Source organism: Macaca nemestrina, chromosome 4, assembly GCF_043159975.1.
Source record: "Macaca nemestrina isolate mMacNem1 chromosome 4, mMacNem.hap1, whole genome shotgun sequence".
NCBI classification, from domain to species: Eukaryota; Metazoa; Chordata; class Mammalia; order Primates; family Cercopithecidae; genus Macaca; species Macaca nemestrina.
The window spans coordinates 75,761,842-75,789,163 of NC_092128.1; the positions used below are offsets into that span (position 1 = coordinate 75,761,842).

Genomic DNA, 27,322 nt, shown 5'->3' on the forward strand with positions numbered 1-27,322 from the left:
TTTTAAGCCTGTGTTTAGATCAGGTTTGAAAAGGGCTACATCTCTTTACATAACTAGGCACCACTTCTGATGCCAATGTGCTTTGTGTTTGAAATGGGCGACTGCATATGCAAAAACAAGACCACCTACAGATGGCACCTAGAAAATACGTGCCACAACCAATCTCCTTGGCACCCAGAGGCATGTGCAGGCAAAATGCTTTCATTAAAAAGAAAATAAACCTCTGGGCACCATGCCATGATGATTGCCAACATCTTGAGTAGTATCACATAATTAATTTTACATTTTAATTCTTATAGAAATCTATGATCATATCTTTTCAGAAAGTTTAAAATGTAACTTAAAAAAAACAACAACCCCACCTGACCTACCAAAAAACCCTGCTATATCCTGGACCCTGTAACAACCTGAAGGACTAGGCTAGGCACAGCCTATGGATATACCTATCCAAAAATTAGAAAACCTACTTACTCAAATGGAAACTACAGAGTTGTTTTAAATGGAGAGTACTTATGGGGAAGAGCAACTTCTAAAATTCTCTTTGATTATTATTGTGTGCCCTTTTTATTTAGGATATTAAAGGCTCCTTTTTTCCATCCTGAATGCTCCTAAAGTTACAGAACAAGGGGATCCTGCCTGGCCATCTCCGACAGGTCACTGATCAAACAGAGAGGCAGGCAGTAGCCAAATTCCATCCATCTCTAAAGAATACCAGGAGCTAGGACTTCTTAGCTCCTGCTACATTTAAGAAACCATCATTCAATGTTACATAGGACAATAAACCCTTTCCACACAAACATTGTCCAACGTCTAAACTCAAGGATCTTCAAGAAAAAAATTACTTCAGGAATACTACTTCCTGCCCAGAGTAAGCCAATTTTAAAAAGTGACTTCATCTTTTTTATAAGAAATAGGTTCAGATAAAAAAAATACCAATTTTGTATTGCCTGAGTGATCAAAGCCTGTTATTTAACCAACCTTATCTTTAAATAACACTAGTCTTTGTATAAGAGTTTAATTTACTTAAAGTATTTACATTCACATGAACAAACCAGTACATGAGATAAAACGAGACACAATGTTTTGCTGAGCTTCAGAACAAGATGCAGGTTGTTCATCCATATAAGGAAACAATCATTCCAAGCGTTTTTGACAATGCAGAGCACACTCAGCCAGTTATTTCCCAGCATTGTTCTCCCAAAAGCAGTGGAAGCCTGAACAGATGCTGCCACTTGCAAGGCAAAGCCAAGCAAAGAGCTATGGTTGCTGACTTCAAACTACAAGTTTTAGTGCCTGACCCAGCAGAGGGTGCCATGAGGAAAGAATGTACTAAACATTAACTTTAGAAAAGGTTAGCAAAGATTTTTCAAAGGGCAAACACTTCTGTCACAAATGACTTCTATTGCAGAACAAACCATAAGCAATGACGAATTTAACAGGCATGACTTAACAGGCAGTAAGATCAGAAACATTTACCCTTCCACCTCTGGAGTGGTTCGCCTGTCTAGGAAAAGCCGAGGTGCCCTAGTAGACTCTGCCCTTGTGCAGGATCTGTGGTTAAACAGAAGCCTTAGTCCACACCTGTTGACCATGGCAGTGATATATATGTGAAACAAATCTTTTCAATGTAGAGATCTTCAAAAGGTACTTACGCAGCCTCCAGCAAGAATTTCTGCTGCAAGTGGGACCGAACCATCTTTGTGCATAAATTTATCCCTCACAAAATCGTTCACCTTGAAGAAAAATATTTATAGAAGCTGATGAAAAATATAAAGAAAGTCATTAAACACTTATAAATATGCATCTGTCAATATAGGCTATTTTTTTCTATCAGTCTATTGGAGTAATCATAAACTGCACAAATTAACAGATCTTAAAATAGTTTGAGAAGTACTCTTAATAGCATAATACAGTTTTAAAAAATGAAAAATATATATGCATCACTGATGTTTCAGGAGAAAAGTTAAAAGATAAATGAAAGCCAAAAATACGCTCTGCAATTAGAATAGCTTAAGAAGGCTGATTTTGTCACTGATAATAGTGACAAAATAAAAACATACATCTTACAACTTAACACTGTTTTATAAGGCTTGATTAAAAATCACTTTCAAGTCTTCTAACAAGAATTAATCTAAAACACTACTCATCATGGAGATAAATTTGGCTGAGCAGACTTTTTCAGCTTAGAAGAAATTCAATATCTAAAAATTCCTCAAGGATTCTCAAAGAACATAAATTACATTAATTAATTAATATAATATTCTCAAAATGGTATGTACTACAAGAAATTTTAAGAAACAGTCATATCTTTTTGGCAGACATAGGCCAGAGAAGATTAGCTATCTCAAGGTCACATAATAAAATGGTAAAAGAAGAATTTCAGGCTCCAAAGCTACACAGTTCAATCTAAAGCTAGAGTTTCACTTTCTGGGGCTTTATGGCCTTAGTGATGCAAATGTTTGTATATTCCACAAACACTTAAACTGAATATCAACCATCTGTCAAATGTGAGCCAGGCACTGGGCAAATAATCTGATGAACGATCGACTTCAACTAGAACCCAGATCCCTGCACATTTGGCTTTATAGAACACACCCCAACCACGAATCCTATAAAACAGCAGGTGCTGACATGCTCTGGAGTCAGACAAGTCTGATTTTAAATTCTAGTTCTCCCACTCATGATTTGTGGGAACACAGGTAGGCTCTTTAAGCCCTATAGGCCTTAGTTTCCTTATCTGTAAACTGTGGATCACGCTCTGTTGAGATTAGACCAGTAAAAGGTAATACATATAATGTGCCTAATACAGTAGATACTGAAGGGAATTTAGCTGCTACTGCTATGATGACAACAATGATGGCAGCAACCACTAAAAGTACTCAAGTTTATTATCACATTTTTGGATGTCCACTGCTAAATGGGGAATAATGAAAAAACGTGTGTGGTGAGTTCCCCTGCTTTCAAATTAGCTAGCACCTCTGAGCAAACAAACCTGCTGTTTCCTATAAGAATACCTGCTAGATTCTTGAGTATGTACAAAAGCCCTTACTAAGAAGCACCAACTCAAAAGACTTACTGTAAGTTTTATGGCCTTCTCTGGGGCAACTCCCAATAACTGTGGCAACAGACCTAAAAATCAACAAAAAGTAGAAGTATATTAAATAAATTAGCATTAACTAAACAAATCAACAGTTCTACAGAGGGGATTACCACTTAAAAACTGCTTAATCTCTGCTGCAATTTTCTGCTATTACCCTTAATGAGAATATTTGAAATGGAATGTTTAAGTACTAACTTCTAACAGCCGCATCAGGCCCAAGTACATTCCATCTCACATTCTGGATCGTTTGCACATTGGGTAAATCAACAGTATTAGTGACATAGGAAATCTCATTATTCCCCCAAAGTCTGCTCCTTCCCTTCTGCCTTCTAAATCAGTGGACCACTTGATTTTCTAAATCAAGAACCACTTTTGGGGAAGGCAGTGAGAACACTGAGTGCATTTAGTGGAGCTACATATCTGAATTAAAAATCTCGTTTTCATTTGTTCTTCTTAAAGAAAAAAAATTTAAATCACAATTGTTTTTTCTTGGAAACACGCACCAAGCTAACCCTGATGGTAGGAGTACGTTGTACCCTTTGTCATACTTTGCGAGAGGTTCATGGTGCTATTCTTCATTGGAAGTATAATTTTCTCATTTATCTATGTAAGAAGGTCCACTTGCAGCCTCTTCTGAGGGACCAGCCTTGCCCACACTCTCTTCCTAAAGGAGCAAGCCTGAGAGGTCACTAGCTTGAATGCCATATGTATCCAACCTACAGGTATATTTTATTGAGTAACGAAAAGTTTCAAACATAATCTGACATCCTTGTAAGAAAGATCAATGAGGCCAGTAATCACGCCTGTAATCCTAACACTTTGGGAGGCTGAGGAGGGCAGATCACCTGAGGTCAGGAGTTTGAGACCAGCCTGACCAACAAGGTGAAACCCTGTCTCTACTAAAAACACAAAAATTAGCCGGGTGTGTAGTCCCAGCTACTCAGGAGGCCAAGACAGGAGAATTGCTTGAACCCAGGAGGCGGAGGTTGCAGTGAGCACAGATTGCACCATTGCACTCCAGACTGGGCAATGGAGCAACACTTTGTCTCAAAAAATAAATAAATAAATACATAAATAGATAAAATAAAATAAAATAAAAATAAAATAAAATAAAATAAAATAAAATAAAATATCAATGAACGGACTGACCTAGCCGTCAGTTCATAGGTTCAGTTCTGACTGAACTGACTGACCCTGGGCCTCTTTCTGACATCCCAGCCATCTGCTCTATTGAGTGAAGCTCCATCCTTCAGACAGAAACCATGCAAGGTGGTGCCCACCCTGCTCTGAGGCCCGTACCTCAATGAGGACAAATGCCCGTTTCTTTCTTTCTTTCTTTCTTTTTTTTGAGATGGAGTCTCACTCTGTCACCCAGGCTAGAGTGCAGTGGCTTGATCTCAGCTCACTGACAGCTCTGCCTCCCGGGTTCATGCCATTCTCCTGCCTCAGCCTCCAGAGTGGCTGGGACTACAGGCACCCGCTACCACGTCCAGCTAATTTTTTGTTTTAGTAGAGATGGGGTTTCACCATGTTAGCCAGGATGGTCTTGATCTCCTGACCTCATGATTTGCCTGCCTTGGCCTCCCAAAGTGCTGGGATTACAGGCGTGAGCCACCATGCCTGGCCTCCAGTTTCTATTTTTATTGCTCTATTGATACCCTCACAATTGATAAAATTTTTTATTTGCTCATATCCTTATAAAGAGGGAAAACTAAATAGATGAATGCAGCTTGATGTTTTTGGAAAAATGGGAGAAAGTCCTTCATTGTGGAATTAAACAAGGATAAGGATGGTGAGGCTAATGAAAATTTTCTTTAAAAGTGCATCATGTTTATTACATGCCAGGTACCATTTTAAAAACTTTATTAACTCATTTAATCCTCATAATCACTCTATAGAGAGGAAACCAAGGCATAGAGAGTTAAAGTAATTTGTTCCAAGTTACCTAGCTGGTAAGTGGTGAGACTGGGATACAAGCCTTAGCCATCTTACTCAAAAAAATCTATACCTTTATACACCACTTAACTCTATGTGTCAATATGCAAATGCGCATCTGCATCTCACACCCAGCTGCATTTGTTCACTTATATAACCTGCCTAGATCCTATAAGCATTTAAGTTTGCAACACTTCTTTTTGTTTTTTCTTATTTTTTATTTTTAACAAAGAGACAAGGTCTCACTATGTTGCCCAGACTGGTCTCAGATTCCTAGCCTCAAGCAATCCTCCCGCCTAGGCTTTCCAAAGTGCTGGGATTACAGGTGCGAGCCATCTCACCTGGCCTGAGTTAGTAATCCTTCACTAGGCAACCATAATATCTAAGCCTGCTTCATCCCCAGAGCCACAGCTGACTGGACAATGTAAAACACCTAAAAGATAAGCAAATTAAGAGTTCAGCAACTTAAGCCTGCTACCAGAAATGGAGCTGGCCAATCAGGATGCCTTCCCCAGGAGTATGACTGACAGTCCTGAGAGACGAGGGGACAAGTTAGCGCAGAAGCAGCAAGATGAAAAGATGTCATGGGTGGAGCAAGGAAAGCAGCCAATTGGAAGCCATCTGTGCGCTAATGTCACAAGGAAGCAGAAACCATGAATAAGCAGAGGAAATGCGTTGGTGGACAGATGAGAATGTGAAGCAAAAGGAATGGAGACCCTAAAAAGAGAATGCGCATAGCCCATGAAAGGCACACAGGTGGGAGCGCCCGTCCCCATCACCTTCAGGTCCCACTGAAGCCAGGCTCCAGTGCAGCTCCTGCTCTTGGATCCCTGAGATTTCTACCTTCTTTCTCTCTTGTGCGAATGCTTATTAAAAGCCCCCCTTAGCTCTTGCTAGCTTGAGTGGGGCTGTGCTCTTTGGAATCTAAATGAGCTAAGGCAGCATATGAGAAAAAATGGGAATATGCAACCATTTGGGCAAAGCAAGCATTCTTATCCAAAGCAAGCATTCTCTCCTAAACTATACTCATGACACTCACTCACTGATCTTTCATTAATATATCTATAATAAGAGAAGGCTTGGTTATTACCTAATAAAAGTACAACATTAATTTCTACTACTAATATATGGGCAGACGCCTGTTTAAACTACCTCTTCACATTTGAAATTTCCATCTTACTCCCTGTATTCAGGTCAAGTGCCAAAACGTTTAGTTAAATATTTACTTGCTAGAAGTATTTTTCTCATCATTAAATTGTAGACCAAAATTGTGGATGGGTTGAAAGCACTGTGATTTAAATGATGATCTCTTGTCTCCATAACTATCCTGTGACAGTCTTTTTAAATGACTAATAAAAAACCAGCCCACAGAGCCAAATGACTACAGTGTTAGATACAATCATTGCAGTCAGCCTTTCAAACTACTGAGATTTATCCTTCTCGCCATAAATTTAGTAATGCCTGTGAACAGCAAAAAACAAAAGGGAAAACCCTGTATGTAAGACTACAAAGAAGGCAACAAATAGCTATTTGTTCAGCAAACATTTACCAAATGCATCCTCTGTGTGCCTGGTACTGAGAGGGACTGGGATGAACACAGTGAGACTGGTGCCTCCCCCTTAAGAAATTCAGAGTTTAGAGGGAAAGGGAATGCTAGTTGTCTCCACCTGCCAGATGGGGGACAAGCCACCTAACAACAGCACATGCTGCATGCCAGACCCCAGGGGCATCACAGGACTATGAGAACCCAGTGGAGAGAACAAGTTCTTCTACCGGCAGGAGGGAAGAAAACATCAAAGAAGAGGAGATATTTGCCCTGGGACTTCAAGGGTGAGCAGAGGTTTGCTGGAGAGATGAGACAATGAGCAGAATAGCAGGCAAGGTGATCCAGGCAGAGGAAACAGTTGGTGTGCAAAGGCACCAACATCTTAAGGCTACGGCAAGCAGTCAGGGCACTGGAGGCTGTGCTTGGATCACAGAAGACCAGATAATAAGTAACAATATTATTAATAGTAGTGACAATGATGACAGCCAATAATTGGGGAACACTTGTTACATCCACATACTACTCTGTGTTTTATGTGAATGAACACATTTAATCCACAGAACACCTTACGTAGACAGTGGCTTTTGTTTTATCCACAGCAACTGAAGAAGAAACTGAGGCCGACTTTAAGGGAGCTGCCCACGGTGGCTCAGCTGTTCGATGGAAGAACGGGGTTCCACCCAGGCTGTCCGGCTCCAGCCTCTGCTCTTACCTGGTAAACTGCATAACTTCGCTCCCAGGCCCACTAAGGAGCATGCATCAAATTCTGTAGATGCATGGGGTGGCTTTTAGGGTAAAAAGTAAAGTTCAAAAAGTAAAAAGTTCTAGAGGCAGGTGAAGGATAGTTTGCAAGAGCAGAGACCTGAGGCAGTTAGAGAAACTAGGAGGTTAAAGTAATATACTAGAGGCCCCACGTTTCCTTATATTAAATGATTAACTTCAACTTAGAATAAAACCAAAGTACAAATCCACTCCTAAGACCTAGGCCAGATGCTGGCACTCAGGGAAGTTGTTGATAAGAACCATTCTTGTAGTGACTACCCTGTATGGTTAAACAGGAAAATGAAGGTGACTGGATTATAATCTGAGGCCCACTACAGATGTGGGCCTTGAAAACATTAGTCTTGAGTACCTGCTCTTTGTAAAAAGGTCTGTGAAACAATGAAAAGTTAAAGAGGTGGGAATCCCAAGATCCCTCCTTGTACCTTGACCTCAGAGGGAGAAGAGGTAGCAAGGCCCAGTAAAGCCTAAAGCAGAGAGTCTAGATGAGGCACTTCACCGCAACCACATTTAAGTCTAAAGTGCATATATATCTGACATCTGGGTAACTCAGCAGAAAAATCAGGTTTCTAATATAAGATGCTTCTGTTGGGTCCTGGAAATTCACTTTAACCATTTGAAACAGAGAATGGATGTGTGTGTTGTTTCTAACTTGTCAAAACAGCAGTCCATTTTCCAACTGCCTCAAATGAAATTTATTAGTGTGGTTAGTTTTCCAATCTTCTCCTTTTAGTTCAGCTCCATCAGCACATATGGCAATGCTTCCTTGGCAACTCGACTCTACCAGAAGGCTGCTAATGCGAGAAAAGATTTACAGGGTACAGTATTAATGTAGTATTTTGTCTTCACATTTCATGGGTTGGAGATATAAATCACACTATCCCCTCTGAATCCAGTCCCTAGAACAAACCAAGGAGCTGGAGGTGTGGGGACCAAGCCCAGATCAGGGGTCTCCAACTCAGGCTTCATAGGATATCCCCAAAAGAGGTTCCTAGGACCACTGTGATCAACTAGAGGGCTAGCACTTAAGAACCTGTTAGAAATACAACTGGAATTTCAGGGTTGCAAGGGATTATGAAAGAAACTCATTAATATTGCTGGCCTAATTTAAACTAATTTTAGGCTATTTCCAAAGGGGCTGGCAGCAAAATGAACAACCTAGGGCATGGGCTTTCAAGGTGGACAGACCTGGGCTAGAATCTTAGGTCTGTGCCTCTTTCATACTGAGTGATCTTGGGTAGTTATTCTTTGAATTCTAGGTTCCCCGTTGGCAAAACAAGGGTGCTAATTATTATCTATTGGTTTATTTTGGTAATTATATGAATAAGTGTACAAAGAACCAGACACTATTACCTCATATAGTATGTATGCCAAAAGACATAATGCTTTTTCTACCTATCTTTTCAAGACACAGCCTTGCTTTCTTTTGTTTGCAAGAGGCAATTCGGCCTGAATCATGTTCATAGTCCACCATTAATTAAGGAGTATCATGCTGTGCCCAAGACATTATGCCTATCTTAGAACAGCTGTCCCCAAGTAGTGGGAGCACATGTGGTCTGAGAGTGTCCAGGAGCCCTGTACACTTTGGGCAAGGTAAAGTAATAGCACAGACAACAGCAAAATAACATGTTATTAAGCTGAAATAAAATATTTTAGTTAAAAGCTTAAATGATCCTCAACCTCTGCTGACAAGCAACTTTTCACAATGTAATTTCTACCAGGTGACAAAAAAGCCAAGTGATATTGTGGACAAGTTACCTAATCTCTTTGTATCTTAGTTTCCACATCTGTAGAATGGGAATAATCATGATACCATTTTCACAGGGTAGTCGTGAAGATGAAATGAGTTAATACTCACAAAATCCTCAGACCAGTACCAAGTACAGACAATAAAGACTACAGAAATGGATTTTTGTTGTTGTTGTTGTTGTTGATCTTCATCATCACTATCACTTATTCTTCCTCCTCCTCCTTCATGGAAACTGGAATCCAGAGAGGCTAAGCAGCTTGTTTCAAGTCACTAACTTTTGAGTGACTATGTAGTAGTACTCAAGAGTTGAATTCAGGCCTGCCAGTACTCTCAACTCAGGGCTCTACGCTCCTTAATTCTCTGTGGTATCCAGTTTCCTCTAACAGACATTGCTCCAACTTCCTCCTCTGCCCTGGAAAGGCATTTCTTCCAGACTAGACTGTTCTAAACTTTTCTCTAGGCCTCAGCTCACGCTGGGCCAGCACCCTGCCCTGACTGAACCTTTTACACAACAAAAGGATGGTGGCCATGTAACAGGCATCCACGTCATACTTCCCTGTCTCTCCAGATGGTGAATATCAGACTCCTTAAAACCTGAAAGGCATTGAATGTGAGAGCCAAGCTGCAGGCTATAATCTGGTGAAGCAGTGAGAGCAGGAATATACTGGAAAGGAGGCGTAGGGTCAGGAGTGGGTTAGAAGCCAGGCTGAGCAGCCACTGTAACCCAGAGTGGCCAGGGTGCCAAAGGACTACGCTGGCCAATGCTAGCAGGACCACAGAGGTGAAGGGGTTACTACCAAGGAAGAAACTTGGTAACTAAGGCAGTAGTTACCAGTTCTGTCTCAGCATAGAACTTAGACGGGCCAGCCCAACCCAGAGAAAGACAGCTGAGAACATGTAACACAGGGTAGAAGGTATTCAGGGCAGAGACGAGCAGTAAACTTTGGTAGGAAAAATTAATCCAGAGGACACCCCTATTCCTGTAGCTGAAGCCACAGCCAGCACACTGTTGTGTTGTCTAGTTTCCACCTGGTAGCAACCCCTCCGATGTCAAATTCTTACCCTTCTGACCTCACTATTGAAACCAGAACACTTGTCCCCATCTTCCTTGAGAAACCCCTTTGCTTTCAACATCAGATTAACCTTCATTCTGCAGCTATCAGCACTCTGTGCGCGCTGCCTTACAGCTTTTATTCCTGCTCCTGTTGCCATGTCCTTCTCTCTTCACTTGCTCAAGCATTCTTTCCTCCCTCCTCCTCCTCCCATTTGTCTGTCTGCTTTTGACTCAGATTGCCCCTAGGCATGAGGCATTTCCACCCTCCCAACTACACTATCCCCTTTCAAAGCCTTCATTACAACCCAATTCTGACAGGCTCTTTGGACTGCTACCCCAAGGTAGCTGTACAGTGGAGTTGGGGAAATAGCCAGGGACAAAGACAGAAATGAAGATTTAAATGCCAGTTTATCTAGGTTAAATGTTTTACGCTCGAAATTTCAAGCACTGTCTGTTATCTTAGCTATGGCTCAGGATGCCTTTGGGAGACAAAGTGTTAAAACATAAAATAAGTGACTATGATTATGGTCTAGAAAAAAATCAGTTCCTCAACTCCTCTATTCTGAGGCTTTCTAGAAGTAAAAATAATTGGGGAAAATGATCAGATACTCCTTCAGTTTTTCACCATAGTACATGAGAACTTTCAGGATCCTGGTTATCTTTTCTTCTATCTAAACTATTTCCCTCCTGCTGAAGTTTAATCTATCTCCCTTGTTTTAGTCTCAGCAACAGTAGTTGGTTATAAATGATCATTCTTGAGGTGTGGAACTAATTCACTCATTAACTTCTTCTCTAGGATACCTACATGTCTTTTTGTCATCTTTTTCCCATTTTCTAAAGTCACCAATTGTTACCATAGCACTCTCAAGCCTCTAACAACTCTCTCATCCACCTTAGATCCAGTGTGTGTCACCTTAGTCTCAGATTACAATGCCCTGTCCTCACTACAGTTTGCTCACCATAGATTTCTGGAGGTTGGCTAACCAACACATGATCTGCTGAAATTTTTTGCTCATTCTTACGTGGCTTCCTATAACCAAACACATGTCTTCTGATCTTTGTATAGCTTAACGCTTTAAATGAAAATGTGCAGACATTGGCCAAGAAAATAAAGACTCAAACCTATCCATTTTGCAATCATTAAAAGTTTTGGTGGACATGGATGGACATGAGTGCAGTTCACGGATTAACTGTGGTTTGTTCCAAGATGCATGTGTTCTTAAGTAATGCAGAACAGTCATGGAAATTTCAACCATTTTATTTTGGTGCCAGAATTTTAAAGTTTATTTTTATCCACATGAATTATGCAAGAAGGAAGAATCTCACTGTGATTCTAAAGAATTTGGATACTCCCTTTTATAGTACCATCAACGATACGGGACCTGGCTTAAACTAGCTGCCTGCCAAAACTTCCCTCTGCAATATAAAAGTATCAATAACTTCCTGAGATATCACCACAACATCCTCTAGATGTCACCTTGAGAACATTCCAGGATGGAAGATGACTGCTTTGTACTACACAGACAACTTGAAATAGAAATATTTACAACTCTGCAAGCTTGGATCAATGGGCTGATTAAAAATTTTTTTTTGCCAATTTCCTCAAAGGTTAAGCATTGCTCTAAATTAAGTTTAATTCATAAAATGATCTAATTACTCTTTCTGGGAGATTTTCTTTAGGGCTTCTCCCATGAATAGAAACAAAAATCTTCCTCTAAGAAGTATTTCTGATAGACCCTGATTTCTCTCTCTTTTTTTTTCTTTTTAATTGAGACAGAGTTTCACTCTTGTTGCTCAGGCGGGAGTGCAGTGGCACAATCTCAGCTCACTGCATCCCCTGCCTCCTGGGTTCAAACGATTCTCTTGCCTCAGCCTGTAGCTGGGATTATAGGCCCGCCATCATGCCCAGCTAATTTTTGTATTTTTAGTAGCGACGGGGTTTGGCCACGTTGGCCAGGCTGGTCTTGAACTCCTGGCTTCAGGTGATCCGCCCGCCTCGGTCTCCCAAAGAGCTGGGATTATAGGTGTGAGTCACCACACCCAGCCGTGATTTCTCTTAATACATCTTTTTTCCCAAGATTCTCCCAAAACATTTTCCAATGTCTAATGCTGCTTATCTCATCACCTGAAACATCTGAGGGAGAAGACTGCAACAAAGTTTAAAAGCAGAAATTATTTACTCCTGGAACATTAAGAACATTTAATTATGGCTGATTACCCAATCAATTGTTGTTCTTTAATATGCCGAATCTATAGCCGGCCAATGACTGGCTCATTTGGTTATGCCAGTCATTCAAACCAAACAAGTTGTCAGGTAATTTACTAAGGATTTCAAATACCTGAGCACATTAAATCACTCTGAAGACTGGAGAGGAAACAGAAAGAATTTTACAAGTGACTTCAGGAAGACCTGGATTATCTCAGGTGTGATTTCCCTTAATACAGACAGGCTTAGCCTGGGGGTTGGATTTTCACGGGGGCGGGGCAGGCGGGGAGAACTAGGAAAATTTGCCATTTTATTATTAGGAAAAAAGTAGTTTGCATTGCAGAGAAGGTTTTCAGGGCCAGACTCATGGGATTTTTATGGCGCTCTTTTCCAGCAACTAAAACACAAAAATAGGAAATAAAGAAAACAGGGAGTTATACCAATACATGGAGAGCAGGGATTAGACAACTCACAACATTAACACCTCTCATGACTCTCTGAGGCACATTTCTATTGAAGAGCACGGCTAGAAATCCCTACAGCTGTGATATCAGCCTCTTTGGGACTATGGGGCAGAGATTCAAATGTGCTCTCTGATGACTACCAAGCAACTTCCACAACTGTTCTGATGCGGCCATCAAAGAACAAAACAACTTGTGGAGGAGCATTACAAGAGTTCTTTAAAAATAACCTTCATTCTAACGCCACAGGGAAGGGCTTTTAAACGCAAAAACAGCTTCTGATATTCTTGTTATAAGAAAAAGAGATACTGATTAACATAATAAGATCACATGCTACAAAAACACCTTCTTTGAGGTCAGATGCCAACTTTTTTTCAAAGTATACACAAAGGTAATTTTATAATAGGAGAGAGATCTCACGAATGCAACAGTCCCAAATTATCCTATTCAGGAAATATGAGCAATTACATAGGCCTTGATAGAGAAAAATTACACGTTGAGCAAAATTCTGTAATACTAAAAAATATGCTCAATATTTTAAAACGTGTATAAATTAAAGATGTACTCTGATACTTTCTCAAATATTGCTAGGTGAAAGCATTAATAGCAGCAATATTATGTTTTCCTAACTTAAACTTAACAGTTTTCCCTTGGAATAATATACTTTTATTTTTATTTATTTATCTATTTATTTATTTACTGAGATGGAGTCTTGCTCTGTCCCCCAGGCTGGAATACAGTGGTACAATCTCAGTTCACTGCAAGCTCCACCTCCCAGGTTCACGCCATTCTCCTGCCTCAGCCTCCCCAGTAGCTGGGACTACAGGCACCCACGACCACGCCCGGCTAATTTGTGTGTGTGTGTGTGTGTGTTTTAGTAGAGATGGGGTTTCATCGTGTTAGCCAGGATGGTCTCGATCTCCTGACCCCGTGATCCACCCGCCTCGGCCTCCCAAAGTGCTGGGATTACAGGTGTGAGCCACCACGCCTGGCCAGAACAATATAATTTTAAAATAAAATTACATTTTATGAGAAATGTACAAAGAATCACATATAGGTATTTCATAATTTGACTTTGTACATACAAGTGATAATACTGAGTCTCAGAAATATGTTAGGTCTTTTTTACTTACATTGTAATTTTTTAAATTAACAACAATGGTTTCCCATGAGTTACCTACATTTTCATCTGATCTCTCTTACCCAAAGAGTTTGTAAGCACTTACAAACATGCAGTTATATACAATTATTAATTATTGATGATGTACAAGAAACTAAAGAGAACTGATCCCTGACCAATCAAGAATAGGAACAAGTCATTTTCATGGCAAATGTATGTATCATTATTATTTTTAAGCTGAACTGTGAGTCAACTCTTTGCTCTCAAGATGATCCAAATTACAGAATGGGACTAAACAAAAATTTTACAGTAAATCTTTTGTTTTAAAATGGTTTACTAGAAAAGATATCAGGAAGAAATGAACACAGGTGACTCCTAGAACTAATCTTATATTCACACTCTACTCATCATCCTGACACACAGCTCTGTCTCTTGCCCTTAGGGTTGGGGCACCCAAAGATAAATGGTCATTTCTAAGCCAGGAAAAGGGTGAAGAGCTGCCACTAGGGTGTTTACAGTGAGCCTCTGTCTGTATCTAGTATATTGACTTACTACTCCTTCCCTGAGAAGTTAAAAGCAGTCACTTCCATCTTACAGATATAAGAACTGAAACGGCAAGAGTGGAAGCCTCTTTGCATAGCCCACATTGGCTCAGCACTCAGTATTCGGGCACACTTCTAGCTGCCAACAGTACAGGTTGCAAAAGGGAAATACAGATGTAACCAAAAATCAGACTTGCCAGGTATGGCCAAAGATAGAGAAAAAGGGACTCAAAAAACAAATCAACTTAAACAAATTAAAGACACTCAGCAGTGTTGGGAAGGGTTCTTACAATTCTAAAGGTACCCTTGACATTTAATCTAATACCAAGAAAAGCCCATAAAAGTAGTTTACGAAGCAATGCTCAGATGTCTGCCCAGACCTGAGACTCAGAGATTTCCCTTCCAAAAACCACCCATATGGCCAGGTAAGGGGGTCAATTTTGCCTGACTCACTGCAAAATAGGAACTGTGACATTAAACTTGTACTACTTGGAAGCTATTTCATTTGCAAAGTTGTTGTCATCAGGGAAGAAAAGTATTTCAAATGGAAGGCAGTGACCCTGAAAGGGTCATCATCAATCACCTGAGGTCAAAGACCTTCCAAATTGTAAGAAGAGGCAGGGGATAAGGAAAAGAGGGCAGAGCAAAGATCAAAAGGCCTTTGATGGGGGCTATCTACCTACACAATAGGACCTGCAAAATAGAACTTCTCTGGAGCTTGAAACTTTCTGGCTTCTAAGGTGAGAGGTTTCAAGAAAGGTTTATCCTTTTTGTTTTTTTTTAACTGGGGTGATTAATTTGAAGACTGGAGTCAGCAGATGGCAGAAGAGGCCCAGAGGCACAGGTTTCCATGTCTGCCAGTTTCACCGTCCACCTTGGCAGAGTACTATTGTTTTTTTCTTCTAGAGAGAGCACTAGTAGGGGAGAGGAGGGAAGACTCTACCAGCTTTGCAGCTGCCAAATTATAAAGCAGCTGAGCTTGAACTGCCTTGTGATAACTGTATTTTAACTGATGTAGAAACACTTTTTTCTTCTCGTAGAAGGCAATCACCAAAAGAACAGTTGAGAAGTCTCCTTCGGCCAATGCCAGTGGAAAAGCAGTCAGGGTCTGTGAGATCCTTTCCATCAGTGATGACACACTCTCTGCTACCACTTCCATTGCTTAATGAACCTCAGATGGTTAAAGGAAAAGGTGGAGACAGAAGGATTACCTATTTCAGGCTGGCTCAGTGGTGGGAAACCTTGGCTAGAGAGGTGTGTGAATCAACTCCACTGGGTTGAGAGTCAGATGAAGAAAAGGGGCAACTTTAACTCAGGATGAAGCAGCAAAAGAGAGCTCTACCAAACCCTTGGTTACCTGCTTGACAGACGTTTCTGTGGTATATTCCAGGAAAATCATGAATCCTGAGTAGGCTTTGTCCTGGCCCCAGAATACCTTTCCCTATTAGCTGGAGAATAGAGTACTTCAAGGATGCAAACAATGTGAGCCTTTCAAAAATTCATGGAAAATGATGATAAAAATAATTTATTATTTTAAGAAATAAAACATATAATGGAGCACTATAAATAACTTTCAGATTATGGGCTGTTTTGATTAGCCAAGCCCTAGATGCCTCCAGCCTACTCCCATTAGCATGGATAATTGAGAATTTGCTGTATTTCCTTTTTAATGCAGTCTTGCTAATTCACGTCAGGCACTAAGATGAGAAGCCAAACCTTTGAGTATTATTTCACCTTACAGGTATTAAGCGTGTGGCACTAACCTCTATACAGTCCAAAGAAGCCTTCATAGCGTAGCACTTTCTTAAAACAGTCAAAGCTGTTTTTATACATCAGTTCTCCCACAAAAGAGCCAGTTGATCGTTGGTTCTGCATTCGAGTTTTTACAAGATCGATAGGATACACAGCAGTGGCTCCAACAGCTAAAATTAAACAATATCAATATCTCAGAAGAAAGTAAGGTAGGTCAGAAGAAAGGACAAGGTGGTTAAAGTTAAGGAAAAGACTGAGAAAAGAAATGTGTTTTGAATTTTAAATACAGATTTTAAAACAGTACTACCTTTCTTATATCTTTAATAAACAATTGTGGGATTTCATTCAAGTATCCCCTAATAAAAGGATGTCATAGATATTTTAAATTAAGGCACATTGCTACAGCCCAACCTCATTAGTAACCTGTCTTTGGAAGGCCTGATCTGCAGATAAGAGGAAAATGCCACTTCTAAGTCCCTGATCACATGCAGGCATAGGAAAAAGAGTTCCTTTGCTCTTGCCCTACCTCATCAGTAGAGACTGATAACTGGCATTGGGAAAGACTAGAGAAGACTGTCCTTTAACATTTCAAGATGGAAAATCAGAGAAAAGATAATAGGAATAATAAAAGTGAAAATTTTGCTCTCATCCATGACTAACCTCCAGCAACAGAACCCAGACCAAACCTGTAGGCCGACTCTGCAACTTGTAAAAGAACTGGTCGAGCTGAATCGCCTGAGGCCTTCTGCTTTGCATGCACAGGAATCAGAGAGCGGGAAAACAGGTGATACAAAAGAAGATAAAACAAAAATGAGCATACGTTAATTTTAAACATTACTCATTGGGTGTATCCATGATACAACTAAAATGTCAAAAAAAAAAAAGTAGGAATGGATTTCATAAGTTCTTATTAATAAAAAGAGTTTAGTGCTATTAATGTTTAAAATCAAATTTCAATATAATCAAAACTATCCTTTGACAAAAATGATATTATAAGTCTATTTTCAAATTCTTATTTAAAAAAATGCACACTTAAAAACATGAATGAGGGCAGGCACGGTGGCTCATGCCTGTAATCCCAACACTTTGGGAGGCCTAGGCGGGCAGATTACCTGAGCACAGCAGTTCGAGACCAGCCTGGGTAACATGGCAAAAGCCCACCTCTATTAGCCCGGCATGGTGACATGTGCCTGTAGTCTCAGCTACTCAGGAGGCTGAGAAGGGAGAATCACTGAAGCCCGGGGTGCAGAGGTTGCAGTGTGCTGAGACTGCACCACTGCACTCTAGCCTGGGCAACAGAGCAGGACTCTATCTCAAAAACAAAAATAGGCCGGGCGCAGTGGCTCATGCCTATAATCCCAGCACTTTGGGAGGCCAAGGCAGGTGGATCATGAGGTCAGGAGATCGAGACCATCCTGGCTAACATGGTGAAACCCTGTCTCTACTAAAAATACAAAAAAAAAAAAAAAAAATTAGGCAGGCGTGGTGGCAGGCATCTGTAGTCCCAGCTACTTGGGAGGCTGAGGCAGGAGAATGGCATGAACCCGGGAGGTGAAGCCTGCAGTGAGCTGAGATCACGCCACTGCACTCCAGCCTGGGCAACAGAGTGAGACTCCGTCTCAAAAAAATAAAATAAAATAAATAAAAACATCTATGAGATATCATTTTCATCAATCAAATTGGCAGGTTTTTGGTTTGTATGTATTTTTGTTTTTAAGTGGCAATACCCAGCCTGGCAAAAGTTGATAACAGGCCTTCTCAAATTTGCCATTAAAGCAAGTATAAATAGAGAGATGTTCAGTAATATACAACTAAACCCTTAAAATGTACGTAACCTCTGAAGTTAGAATAGGCTGGGTGCAGTGGCTCACACCTGCAATCCCAGCACTTTGGGAGGCCAAGGTGGGTGGATCACTTGAGGTCAGGAGTTCGAGACCAGTCTGACCACCATGGAGAAACCCCGTCTCTACTAAAAATAAAAAATTAGCTGGACGTAAGGCACATGCCTGTAATCTCAGCTACTTGGGAGGCTGAGGCAGGAGAATTGCTTGAACGTAGGAGGCCGAGGTTGCAGTGAGCCAAGATGGCGACATTGCACTCCAGCCTGGGCAAGAAGAGCGAAACTCCGTCTCAAAAAAAAAAAGTTAGGATAGAAGATAATCATGCATGTAACAAGCTATAAGAATGTAGCACTTAAAAAACATTTGTAGTACTTATTGGAAATATTCTGAATGTTCAATAATGGGGGACTATAGCCTTTAAAAATAATAACTTTGTAACAAAAGCCTATCATTCAAAATGATACTGTAAAAGAATATCTTGATATTAAATGTTCAAAAGGAATTATAAAAGAAAACATAGGCTAAAAAGAGCATGGTAGGTAGACAAGTATTTGTTATATGATTCTTTTTACCTATTTAAATGTTTGAAATATTTCCTGGTAATTTTTTTAAAAACAAATTTTAAGACTATATACAAAAAAGATGTCACTTTTTATTAAAAATGCTTGTAAGATGTTTACATATATATGCATATAAAATAAATACTAACATTTTGCCTCCCTACCACCCAGAGATACTCATAACATTTACAGTAGCTAAAACTAGGTGGCTGTATTTCAGTTGATTGCTACTTTTTCTCTTTTTTTAATCCATCTTTTCTAAATTCATACTTCAGGTCAGTCAGTCATTGTTTTGTGGTTCTTTGGACCTGACATCCTTAGTGTTTTTGATGCCAGAACATTTCAGAGTGCTGCACTTCTTTGTCTGCATAAATAAAACAGTAATTTTATGTCACAGAGAGTTGTCAAATGAGGGTGACATATAGTCAGTACTTAATAAATACCTGTTGAATGAATAAATACATTCAATAAAATTTGTTTTTCAGAAGCCATGATAATTAAAATCAGTGAACAATGAAAATAATCAGCAACCCCAGCTATCAACCCACTGAATTTTAGTTGCTGTCAATGTAACACAATTCTAATACAATGAGATCATTGGGAATCTCCTTCAAAGTCACTTAACTGAAAATAACTTTACATAGAAATATGCCTCTTTAAGATACAAAACATTTCTTCTGCAAATTCTATGAGTTGTTTCCAATTCTAGCCCTATATAGATGGAAATCAATAGTACCTTCATTTTGACAGACACATCCAAAAGAGAAGCAATATTTTATTTACAGGGATATAAATATGCAATACTTAGAAATGTTCTGGCATCAAAATAATGAGTGAAAATGCTCTGAAAATTATAGAGGGAGGGCAGGAGGGACCTACCACCACCATTAATTCCTCTCCTAAAAGACAAATGAAATCCTAGCCTTTTACTTAAGTTTTCCGAAGCCAGAACTGTAGCATGTTCTTGAAATGAGACAAAACTCTGCTCCTTCACCCCTCTATCCAGGATAAACGCTACAAGTGCTGGACAGTGCTGGACAGGCAGTGCTGTGCCCACAGATGGATGACCTCCCTTGCTTGAATTTGTCGGGCCCACTAGGGTTCATGCAGTAAAAAGCCTATTCCAGGTAAGACCATTGTGAATTGCTTTAAACCTCTAAGCAGCAGCCAATCATTTCCTGCTGTAAATCTCATCAATCTGGTCTAACCCCTTCATGGCCAGTATCAACAAGCACCCATCATAAACTCTCAAAAGCTGCAAAGAGCATAAAGGAAAAATTGTGGGAAGCCTCTGCCAGCTGAAGAGTAGGAGGGATCTAAAAAAAACTTCTCTGCTTCTCTTAATCCCCAAATTTCTACAATAGCTGGTGGCATACAGACGAAGAGATAATCATCTCCTAAGCAGTGTTAAAAATCAAAGGGAAAGGAGAGAGAGCAGTGTTGCTTCCACCTCTGCATGTGATTATACAGTTCTTTCTCCTGCACTCAGAGAAATCGGCTTCCTCTTTTAAGCAAGGCCAGCTGGTTTTCCAGAGGTGCTTGTTAGAATTTACTGAGCACACACCCACTACTTTGACTTGCATGCTGCACACAAAACTCACCGCTGCATTTGGGTGGGAAAGAGCTAAAAGGAGGGGGCCCTGGCTCAAGGCCTGACAGTCCTAAAAGTGTAGCCCGCATCAACCCATTGTGGTCACACTGGCGTCTCTGTACAAACCCAGAGCTCCATGCCAGAAACTGTGAAGTCTCACAGGATTCAGAGACGGCTCTGCCTAAAAGGAGATATTTTTCTAAAAACGACACTCGCCTGTGAGTGGATTTGTTTTACAAACACCATGTAAGCACAACACGTGCTATGAAGGCTTTTCTTCTCTAATCCTGATCTACAGAAAGCTGGACAAGAGTTAAAGGAGGAGGTCCCATGTCTTAAGTTTCTGACTCCCACAACTTCAAGAGATTGGTTTCTGTTAACCATAAAATAAAATTTAACATTCCTAAAATTGTTTCCACATAACTTATGAATCCTTTCACAGAGAAAATAGGTCTGAAAGCCTTTAAACTGTAACTCCAGACTAAACAAAATTATCTCATTTCGATATTCAGAAAAACGGAAGGCATGGCATTTAGACGATGCGCTGATGAAGGGCTGCTCCACAGAGCAAAGACGGCTTTCATTTAGCAATGTGCAGCTGCTGACAGGCACAGTGATACCAACACGGGATTCCTTCGTTACATCTCGCAACATGAGACTTCAAGAAGGAAGGAGAAAAGACCTCCTTCACGTGAGTTTTCGGGGCGTTAGGCTTCTGGTGCAGTTAGGAAATCATTCCACCTTAGCAAGAAATGAACAAATGCCAAATACCTGTTTATCACACCATTTCTAAGGAATCTCTCTTTACAGCCTTTAAAATTTATCTAGATTTTTGGTGCAAAACAGAAAAATGGTTAAGTCAGATACCAATGCCACAAAGGCAACTGCAAGTGGAACAGAGCTGGGGTATCCTGCTAGGGAAACACCAGAATGCAAGTTTGCTCCTCTTTGCTCACCTGCCTCTGGGCCTCAGCCAAGTTAAAGGGCAGAGTTCCCTCTTCCAGAGGAGCAATCCGCTCAATGTCTGCTAAGGTCATACGTCTGTAGGGGAAAAACAAACACAAGCAACAAATATACCAATTTATTACAATTTACATTATACAATTTAAAAACATTCCTTTTTTCATTTCCCATATTTAAAATATAGCCTTCAGTTTGGCTTCTTTTTCTCCTGATTGCTGCCCTCCTCTTACCCCCACCTCCTAACCTCCTTTTATTAAGCTAATTCAAAAAAAAAAAAAAAAAAAGCCAACTTACCCCCTTGGCTCATATAAATCTGCTAACCGAAACAAGATGTCAACTTCCATGGGTGTAACCTGACCAAATTTCTGAGCTGCCAGAACAAACTCCTCTGTATGGAAGAAAAGTTAAAAGGGAAAGATTCAAGAAGAAATAGCCACTAAATTCAGCATTAACTCAAGGCACTGGAATGAGTGAACATCACAAAGTTGTATTATTATCATCAATTGTAGAATTCAAGTCAATCCAAATAAGGTAAGAATTTTTGCAGTTCTTGCATTCATTTGGAAAGAGTGTGCAGAATATGTTCTTGAACACATAGCTTAAAAGCTTGGTGTCATCTGATGTTATTCAAATCGCCAATCAGGGAAAATAAGGAATCATATATGAAACTTCATAAGCAAAGGTCCCAGGAGGGGAGGTTATATTCACCTAATTAACTGGTTAAATTAGGATTATTATTTATATTAATTTAGGAGGTTATATTAATGAAGCTGTGGAATTCCTAAGGGAATTCTGATTTTTTTTTCTTTTTTTGTTTTTTTTTTTTTTTAGATAGAGTCTTGCTCTGTTGCCCAGGCTGGAGTGCATTGGTGAGATCTCAGTTCACTGCAACCTCCGGCTCCTGGGTTCAAGCGATTCCCCTGCCTCAGCCGCCCAAGGAGCTGGGACTACAGGCGTGTGCCACCATGCCCTGCTAATTTTCTTAATATATATTTTTTAGTAGAGATGGGGTTTTACCGTGTTAGCCAGGATGGTCTTGATCTCCTGACCTCATGATCCACCCGCCTCAGCCTCCCAAAGTGCTAGCATTATAGGCATGAACCACCGTGCTGGCTCTGACTTTTTTTAAAATCCCATTACAATACTGATAATATCCTGTTCCAAGCTTACAGATCAACTTACATTGTCACCAATACAACTTTATGGAATTCCTAATATACATCTGAAGGCTTCCTTAGAGGTTGCCAATTTAGCTTAAGTTGTAGAAAGATTTGAAAATATTTAAGAAACTTTACATGTTTTCCTTATTCAAAGGATGTCTTCAGTTTCTTTATTTATTTTTGAGACAGCATTTTGCTCTTGTTGCCCAGGCTGGAGTGCAGTGATGTGATCTTGGCTCACTGCAACCTTCGCCTCCCAGGTTCAAGCGATTCTCCTGCCTCAGCCTCCCGAGTAGCTGGGATTACAGGTGCACACCACCACACCCAGCTAATGTTTGTATTTTTAGTAGAGACAGGGTTTCACCCTGTTGGCCACGCTGGTCTCAAACTCCTGATCTCAGGTGATCCACCCACCTTGGCCTCCCAAAGTGCTGGGATTTCAGGAGTAGTCACCACGCCAGGCCCAGTTTCTTTAAAACTTGGTGAAGATTGTTTTGTTTGCTTTTGTTTGTCTGATCAAAGGATGAAAACCACATGTTATCATATGGTTAATATATGTCAATGGGACCGAAAAATCATAAAGTACTAGTTGCCTTCTTCACCCTAATAATACACCATGATACTTGCAGGCAAGAATTCAGCTATATTCTCACTCACCCTTAGTCACTTCGACATCTTTCCTGTTGCCAGCCAGAGTGCTGTAGATCTTTCTAATGAGTTCCATGTTGTTAAGGAGCGAATTAAATCCATTAAAATAGGAGAAACTAACTTGATGGGATGTGGTACCTCCAGCAGCCTCAAATAAATTGAAAACAAGAGAGAAGAAAAATATACAAAAGATTTATAGATGATTCAGAAGTACATACATCTAATACTAGTTTGAAAGTAATCAAAAATGCATGTACAAAAGAAATGACTACAAGTATTTTTCTTTAGCATTAAAAAAAGCTATAAATGATTTTTAGAAGCAACTGCAACTAATCATGACCAGAACTTGTATTCTCCACACACAACTCCTAGAAAACTAAATAAATACATGTGTAGGATTATAACAGGACTAGTAGTAATTTAGAGTTCAAATTTCAATTGGAAATGTTTTATAAGTTGGTTTATTTCATCTAATGAGCAAATCTTAAAGACTTAAACATGCAAAACTATAAGTACATATGCACACACGTGTGTGCTTATGCATGAAAAACTGTATTATATCAATGCAAACATACTATGAAAAGTGGTCAATCTAATATTAATATCAAGACTTGTCAAGTTACTTATAACCAGTAATAAATAACCATTTAGGTACAGACTTTACATTGGTGGGATTTCTAGCAAACAAGCATATTATGGTAAAATTACGAGATGCCATATACTTTCATGGGGGGTTAAGACTAGAAAAAATTCTGATAATCAGAATTTTTAAGAAACCATATTTCTTCACAAGGGACAAGGGAAACAGACAGAATGTCCATTATGAATGAGACTTCAGTTTGGAGTTTCAAATTCTATCCTTCCCTAACAAGGCAAAATATTTTTATTAGGAAAGCACTTCTTTATAAGGTAACAACCACATAAATCTTCACTTAGTAATCATTTAAAATAGCTGACATGAAGGTTTAGTATGGAGCAGAGAAGGGGGCGCCCAAGAAAAGGAGTTAGATTAACACAGTGCCAGAATGGAAAAGGCCTTGTCAGAATGTCATGTCTCCAGAACTAAGCACTCGGGGGAAGAAAGGAAACTGAAAGGCTACTCTGAGTTCCTGCCTATGGTAAGCACTGTGGGAAACCCACATGATGGTGAAAACAGTCTTCTCCCTGGGATTAACAAAAAGACAGTTACCACTGGGTACTGGTCCTAAAACTGCGTTATTACCAAAATCACCCAGAAGCTTTACAAAATTAGATTCTAAGACCTCATTGTCTATAGATGGTATATGATAGGCCTAGAAGAGATCTCAGAATCTGTAGTTCCAATAGTTTTTAATGGTGATTCTGGTGCTCCATGAGCAGGGCTTAAGAACCACCACCACTACAGAATGTTGCAGGACATCCCCAGGGCCCATGAGGGAAGGACAGCAGCTGACACCAGGGGGAGGGAGGCTCCATGAAACACAACTGCAGGGTCTGCTGTCACATGTACCTTTGTGGCCTCAACGCATACATGGTGAAATCTAAGGTTTCGAGTTTCTGTTGTGCTAACTACTCTAACAAATGATATACATGTGCACTACTTTATTTTTTTTCCTTAGAGCATCTAAGAAGATTGGCAAAAATAGGCACTTGATATACTTCAAAATCTAAAGCAAAATTAACATGAGATCGCAAATGTTTTTCCTTTTATCTTTAAACAGTTAATATATTTCTTGAAGATATTCCATATTACCCAGACAACAAATTAACCTACCAATCAAAACTAGCCAAAACACACTCTCTGAGTTTAGTAACGTACGTGATCACATTAAAATGTTAGTGTTTGCAACAGAAAAAAATACTGCATAACTTATAGAATTGTTTTTATAATTCCTTATTTACTGAGTTAAACCACTTCATTAAGGCAAGTTATGACTTACAGCTACTAGACATTCTTCTACAAAAGGAGTCAAGACATGGGGGCGGATGGTGACCATGATGTCTCGGAAGTCAATGGCTGTGACTCTCCCAGTACTAGCATTGTCCCGTTGCACAAAGGCTTGCTTTGCATGCTCCAGTTGTATTTCCTGCAAATAAAGAAAGTTAAAATACCTAATTTATGCTTCTCATTTAATAATTACTACAAATGACAGTTCATCTTAAAATCAGACTGAAGAGAGATTACCTCTTGATCTAACAAGCCCCCATCTGCCTAATAGCACCCCCAAGCTACTGTCTCCTTCCAAGAGAAAGAACTTTGCTCAGACCAATGAACATGTCTTGAGAAAGTGCACTCCACTTGACTGTGCTACCCAAAGAAACCCAATCACTTCCATGCTCTCTAGAGTCCATGAATACAAAGAAAATGAAAACCGGAATAAAGTTTGGAAGGTTCAAAGATCTGACCCAACCCAGCTTAGGTGATACAGATGATCTAAGGAAAAATACTGCCAGGAACTTTTAACTTCTCTCCAAAGAAAAGAGAAAAGTTCTTAACTGCAACCTGATACACACACACGTGATGTAACAATAGATAGAAAAGAGTGGTGGTTCTTCTCTGCTATTTCTCTAACACAGGGTTTCTCGGCCTTGGCATTATTGGCATTTTAGACAGGGTAAGTCTTTATTATGGGAGGGCTGTCATGTGAACCCCTATTCTCTTCCCACTGGATATAAGTAGCCCCTTCCCTCCAAGGTCATAACAATCAAAAATGTCTCTAGATAGAGCCATATGTCTTGGTTAAGGACTACTGCTCCAAGTAGTTGGATAGTATGTGGATTAGGGGAAGCAAATCTGTCGTGGTATCATTGCATATGTTTAATTAAAATGATCTAAAGACAGAACATCCAATCACAGAGCTCTGTTGCTATTCCCAGGAGATAAGTGTGTACACAAAAGAAAACATAGCCTCCTATCAAAACTCATTGTACACCATATGGGAGGAGCATTCTTCCTGCAGAGAGCATATTATCTTCCTCACAACACTCTGCCCATTTCCCAAATGGGCCCTTGGAGTGACAGCTAACTTCTATGCAATTAAAAAGTAACATCGGGCAGACACAGTAGTAGCTCATGTCTGTAATCCCAACGCTTGGGGAGGCTGAGGTGGATGGATTGCTTGAGCCTAGGAGTTCCAGGCCAGCCTGGGCCACACAGCAAAACCTCATCTCTACAAAAAATCAAAAAATTAGCCAGGCATGGAGGTGCATGCCTGTAGTCCCAGCTACTTGGGAGACTGGGGTGGGAGGATAACCTGAGCCTGGGGAGGAGGAGGTTGCAGTGAGCTGAGATCATGCCACCACACTCCAGCCTGGGTGACAGAGTGAAACCTTGTCTCAAAAAAAAAAAAAAAAAAAAAAAGGGAACACCAATAGGGCTCTCAAAAACTTCAAATTATTTGAATAAAATGGAGGTTTTTTAGATGATATTAAGGAAATAATTTTTAACTTTAGTGAGATAATGACATCATATTTGTTCAAGTTATGTAAAAAATAATTGTCCTTATGAATTTGTGCAAACTAAAGTGTAAGGGAAGCAACATGAGTCTGATACTGCTTTAAAGTACTCGATCTTCCTTTCCTTCCCCAGAAAGGCAGGGAGATGAAAGAAGAAATATGATATTTGCAATAATGGAAGCCAAATAACAGTTGCATGATGGGTCACTATAGTCTTCTACTTTTGCAGTTTGAAAATGTCTACATTAAAAAATTTTAAAGATAAGACATTTAATAGTAAGAATCAGAGTTCTTATCCACTTAAAAGAATCTCCTCATTTGTAGCCATCTGCCAGTTTCGAACCAGCCTGTCTCAGCTGAAGCTCTCTTCTGGGATCCCAGTCTTTCTGGAGCCTCCACCACTGGCTCCTTAAATGGGAAGCATCTGTCGGCCCCTCTGTCCTCACATCTTCTCACTCTACTCGCCTAGACAGAGTGCTCTCTCCCTTAAGCCCTCAAGGATTTCTTAAAAACTAAGTAAGGCTTAACTCCCATATTCAAATCTCACTCCTTTCTGCTGGACCAGAATTTCTGTTTAGAGAATATATCCAAGTGGGTATCGTGTAAAGGACGTAGAATGACACATCACTAACCCCCTATTGTAGATCCTCCAACCCAGTGCTCAATCCTGGTTTCTCTTCTATGTTCACAGCTTAACTATTAGGCACGTAGTTTTATCGGCCACCTCACCTAGAAAGCTGTCATTCTGAATTGTTCAAGCTTCCTTTCTCTCGGAGTAAAGCAGTTACCAAATTCTGTCCCTTAGGCCTTTGAAAGTTTGCCCAAATGCACCTTTTTCCTTTTGTTCCTGATGCTACTGTTCAGGCCTTCCTCAATGC

At 40.0% G+C, this 27,322-nt stretch overlaps 1 protein-coding gene and 1 long non-coding RNA gene across 6 annotated transcripts in view; one reads left to right on the top strand and one right to left on the bottom strand.

Annotated features, from left to right (window-relative positions):
* Positions 1 to 27,322, bottom strand: part of LOC105475544 (solute carrier family 25 member 13) — a 199,554-nt gene that overhangs the window by 55,061 nt on the left and 117,171 nt on the right. For all 5 annotated transcript variants that reach the window (XM_011730904.3, XM_011730902.3, XM_011730903.3 and 2 more), the window contains 8 exons: positions 24,929 to 25,075; positions 23,019 to 23,157; positions 21,496 to 21,589; positions 21,195 to 21,279; positions 16,907 to 16,991; positions 16,258 to 16,416; positions 3,077 to 3,129; positions 1,653 to 1,733 (listed from right to left, as the gene is read on the bottom strand). In XM_011730904.3, coding sequence (XP_011729206.1) covers positions 1,653 to 1,733; positions 3,077 to 3,129; positions 16,258 to 16,416; positions 16,907 to 16,991; positions 21,195 to 21,279; positions 21,496 to 21,589; positions 23,019 to 23,157; positions 24,929 to 25,075 — 843 coding nt within the window. The remainder of the gene's footprint in view (positions 1 to 1,652; positions 1,734 to 3,076; positions 3,130 to 16,257; positions 16,417 to 16,906; positions 16,992 to 21,194; positions 21,280 to 21,495; positions 21,590 to 23,018; positions 23,158 to 24,928; positions 25,076 to 27,322) is intronic.
* On the top strand, positions 7,059 to 9,572 carry LOC139362801 (uncharacterized). The gene is made up of 3 exons (XR_011622162.1): positions 7,059 to 7,296; positions 8,095 to 8,179; positions 9,186 to 9,572. It is a non-coding gene; the product is annotated as an uncharacterized lncRNA (long non-coding RNA).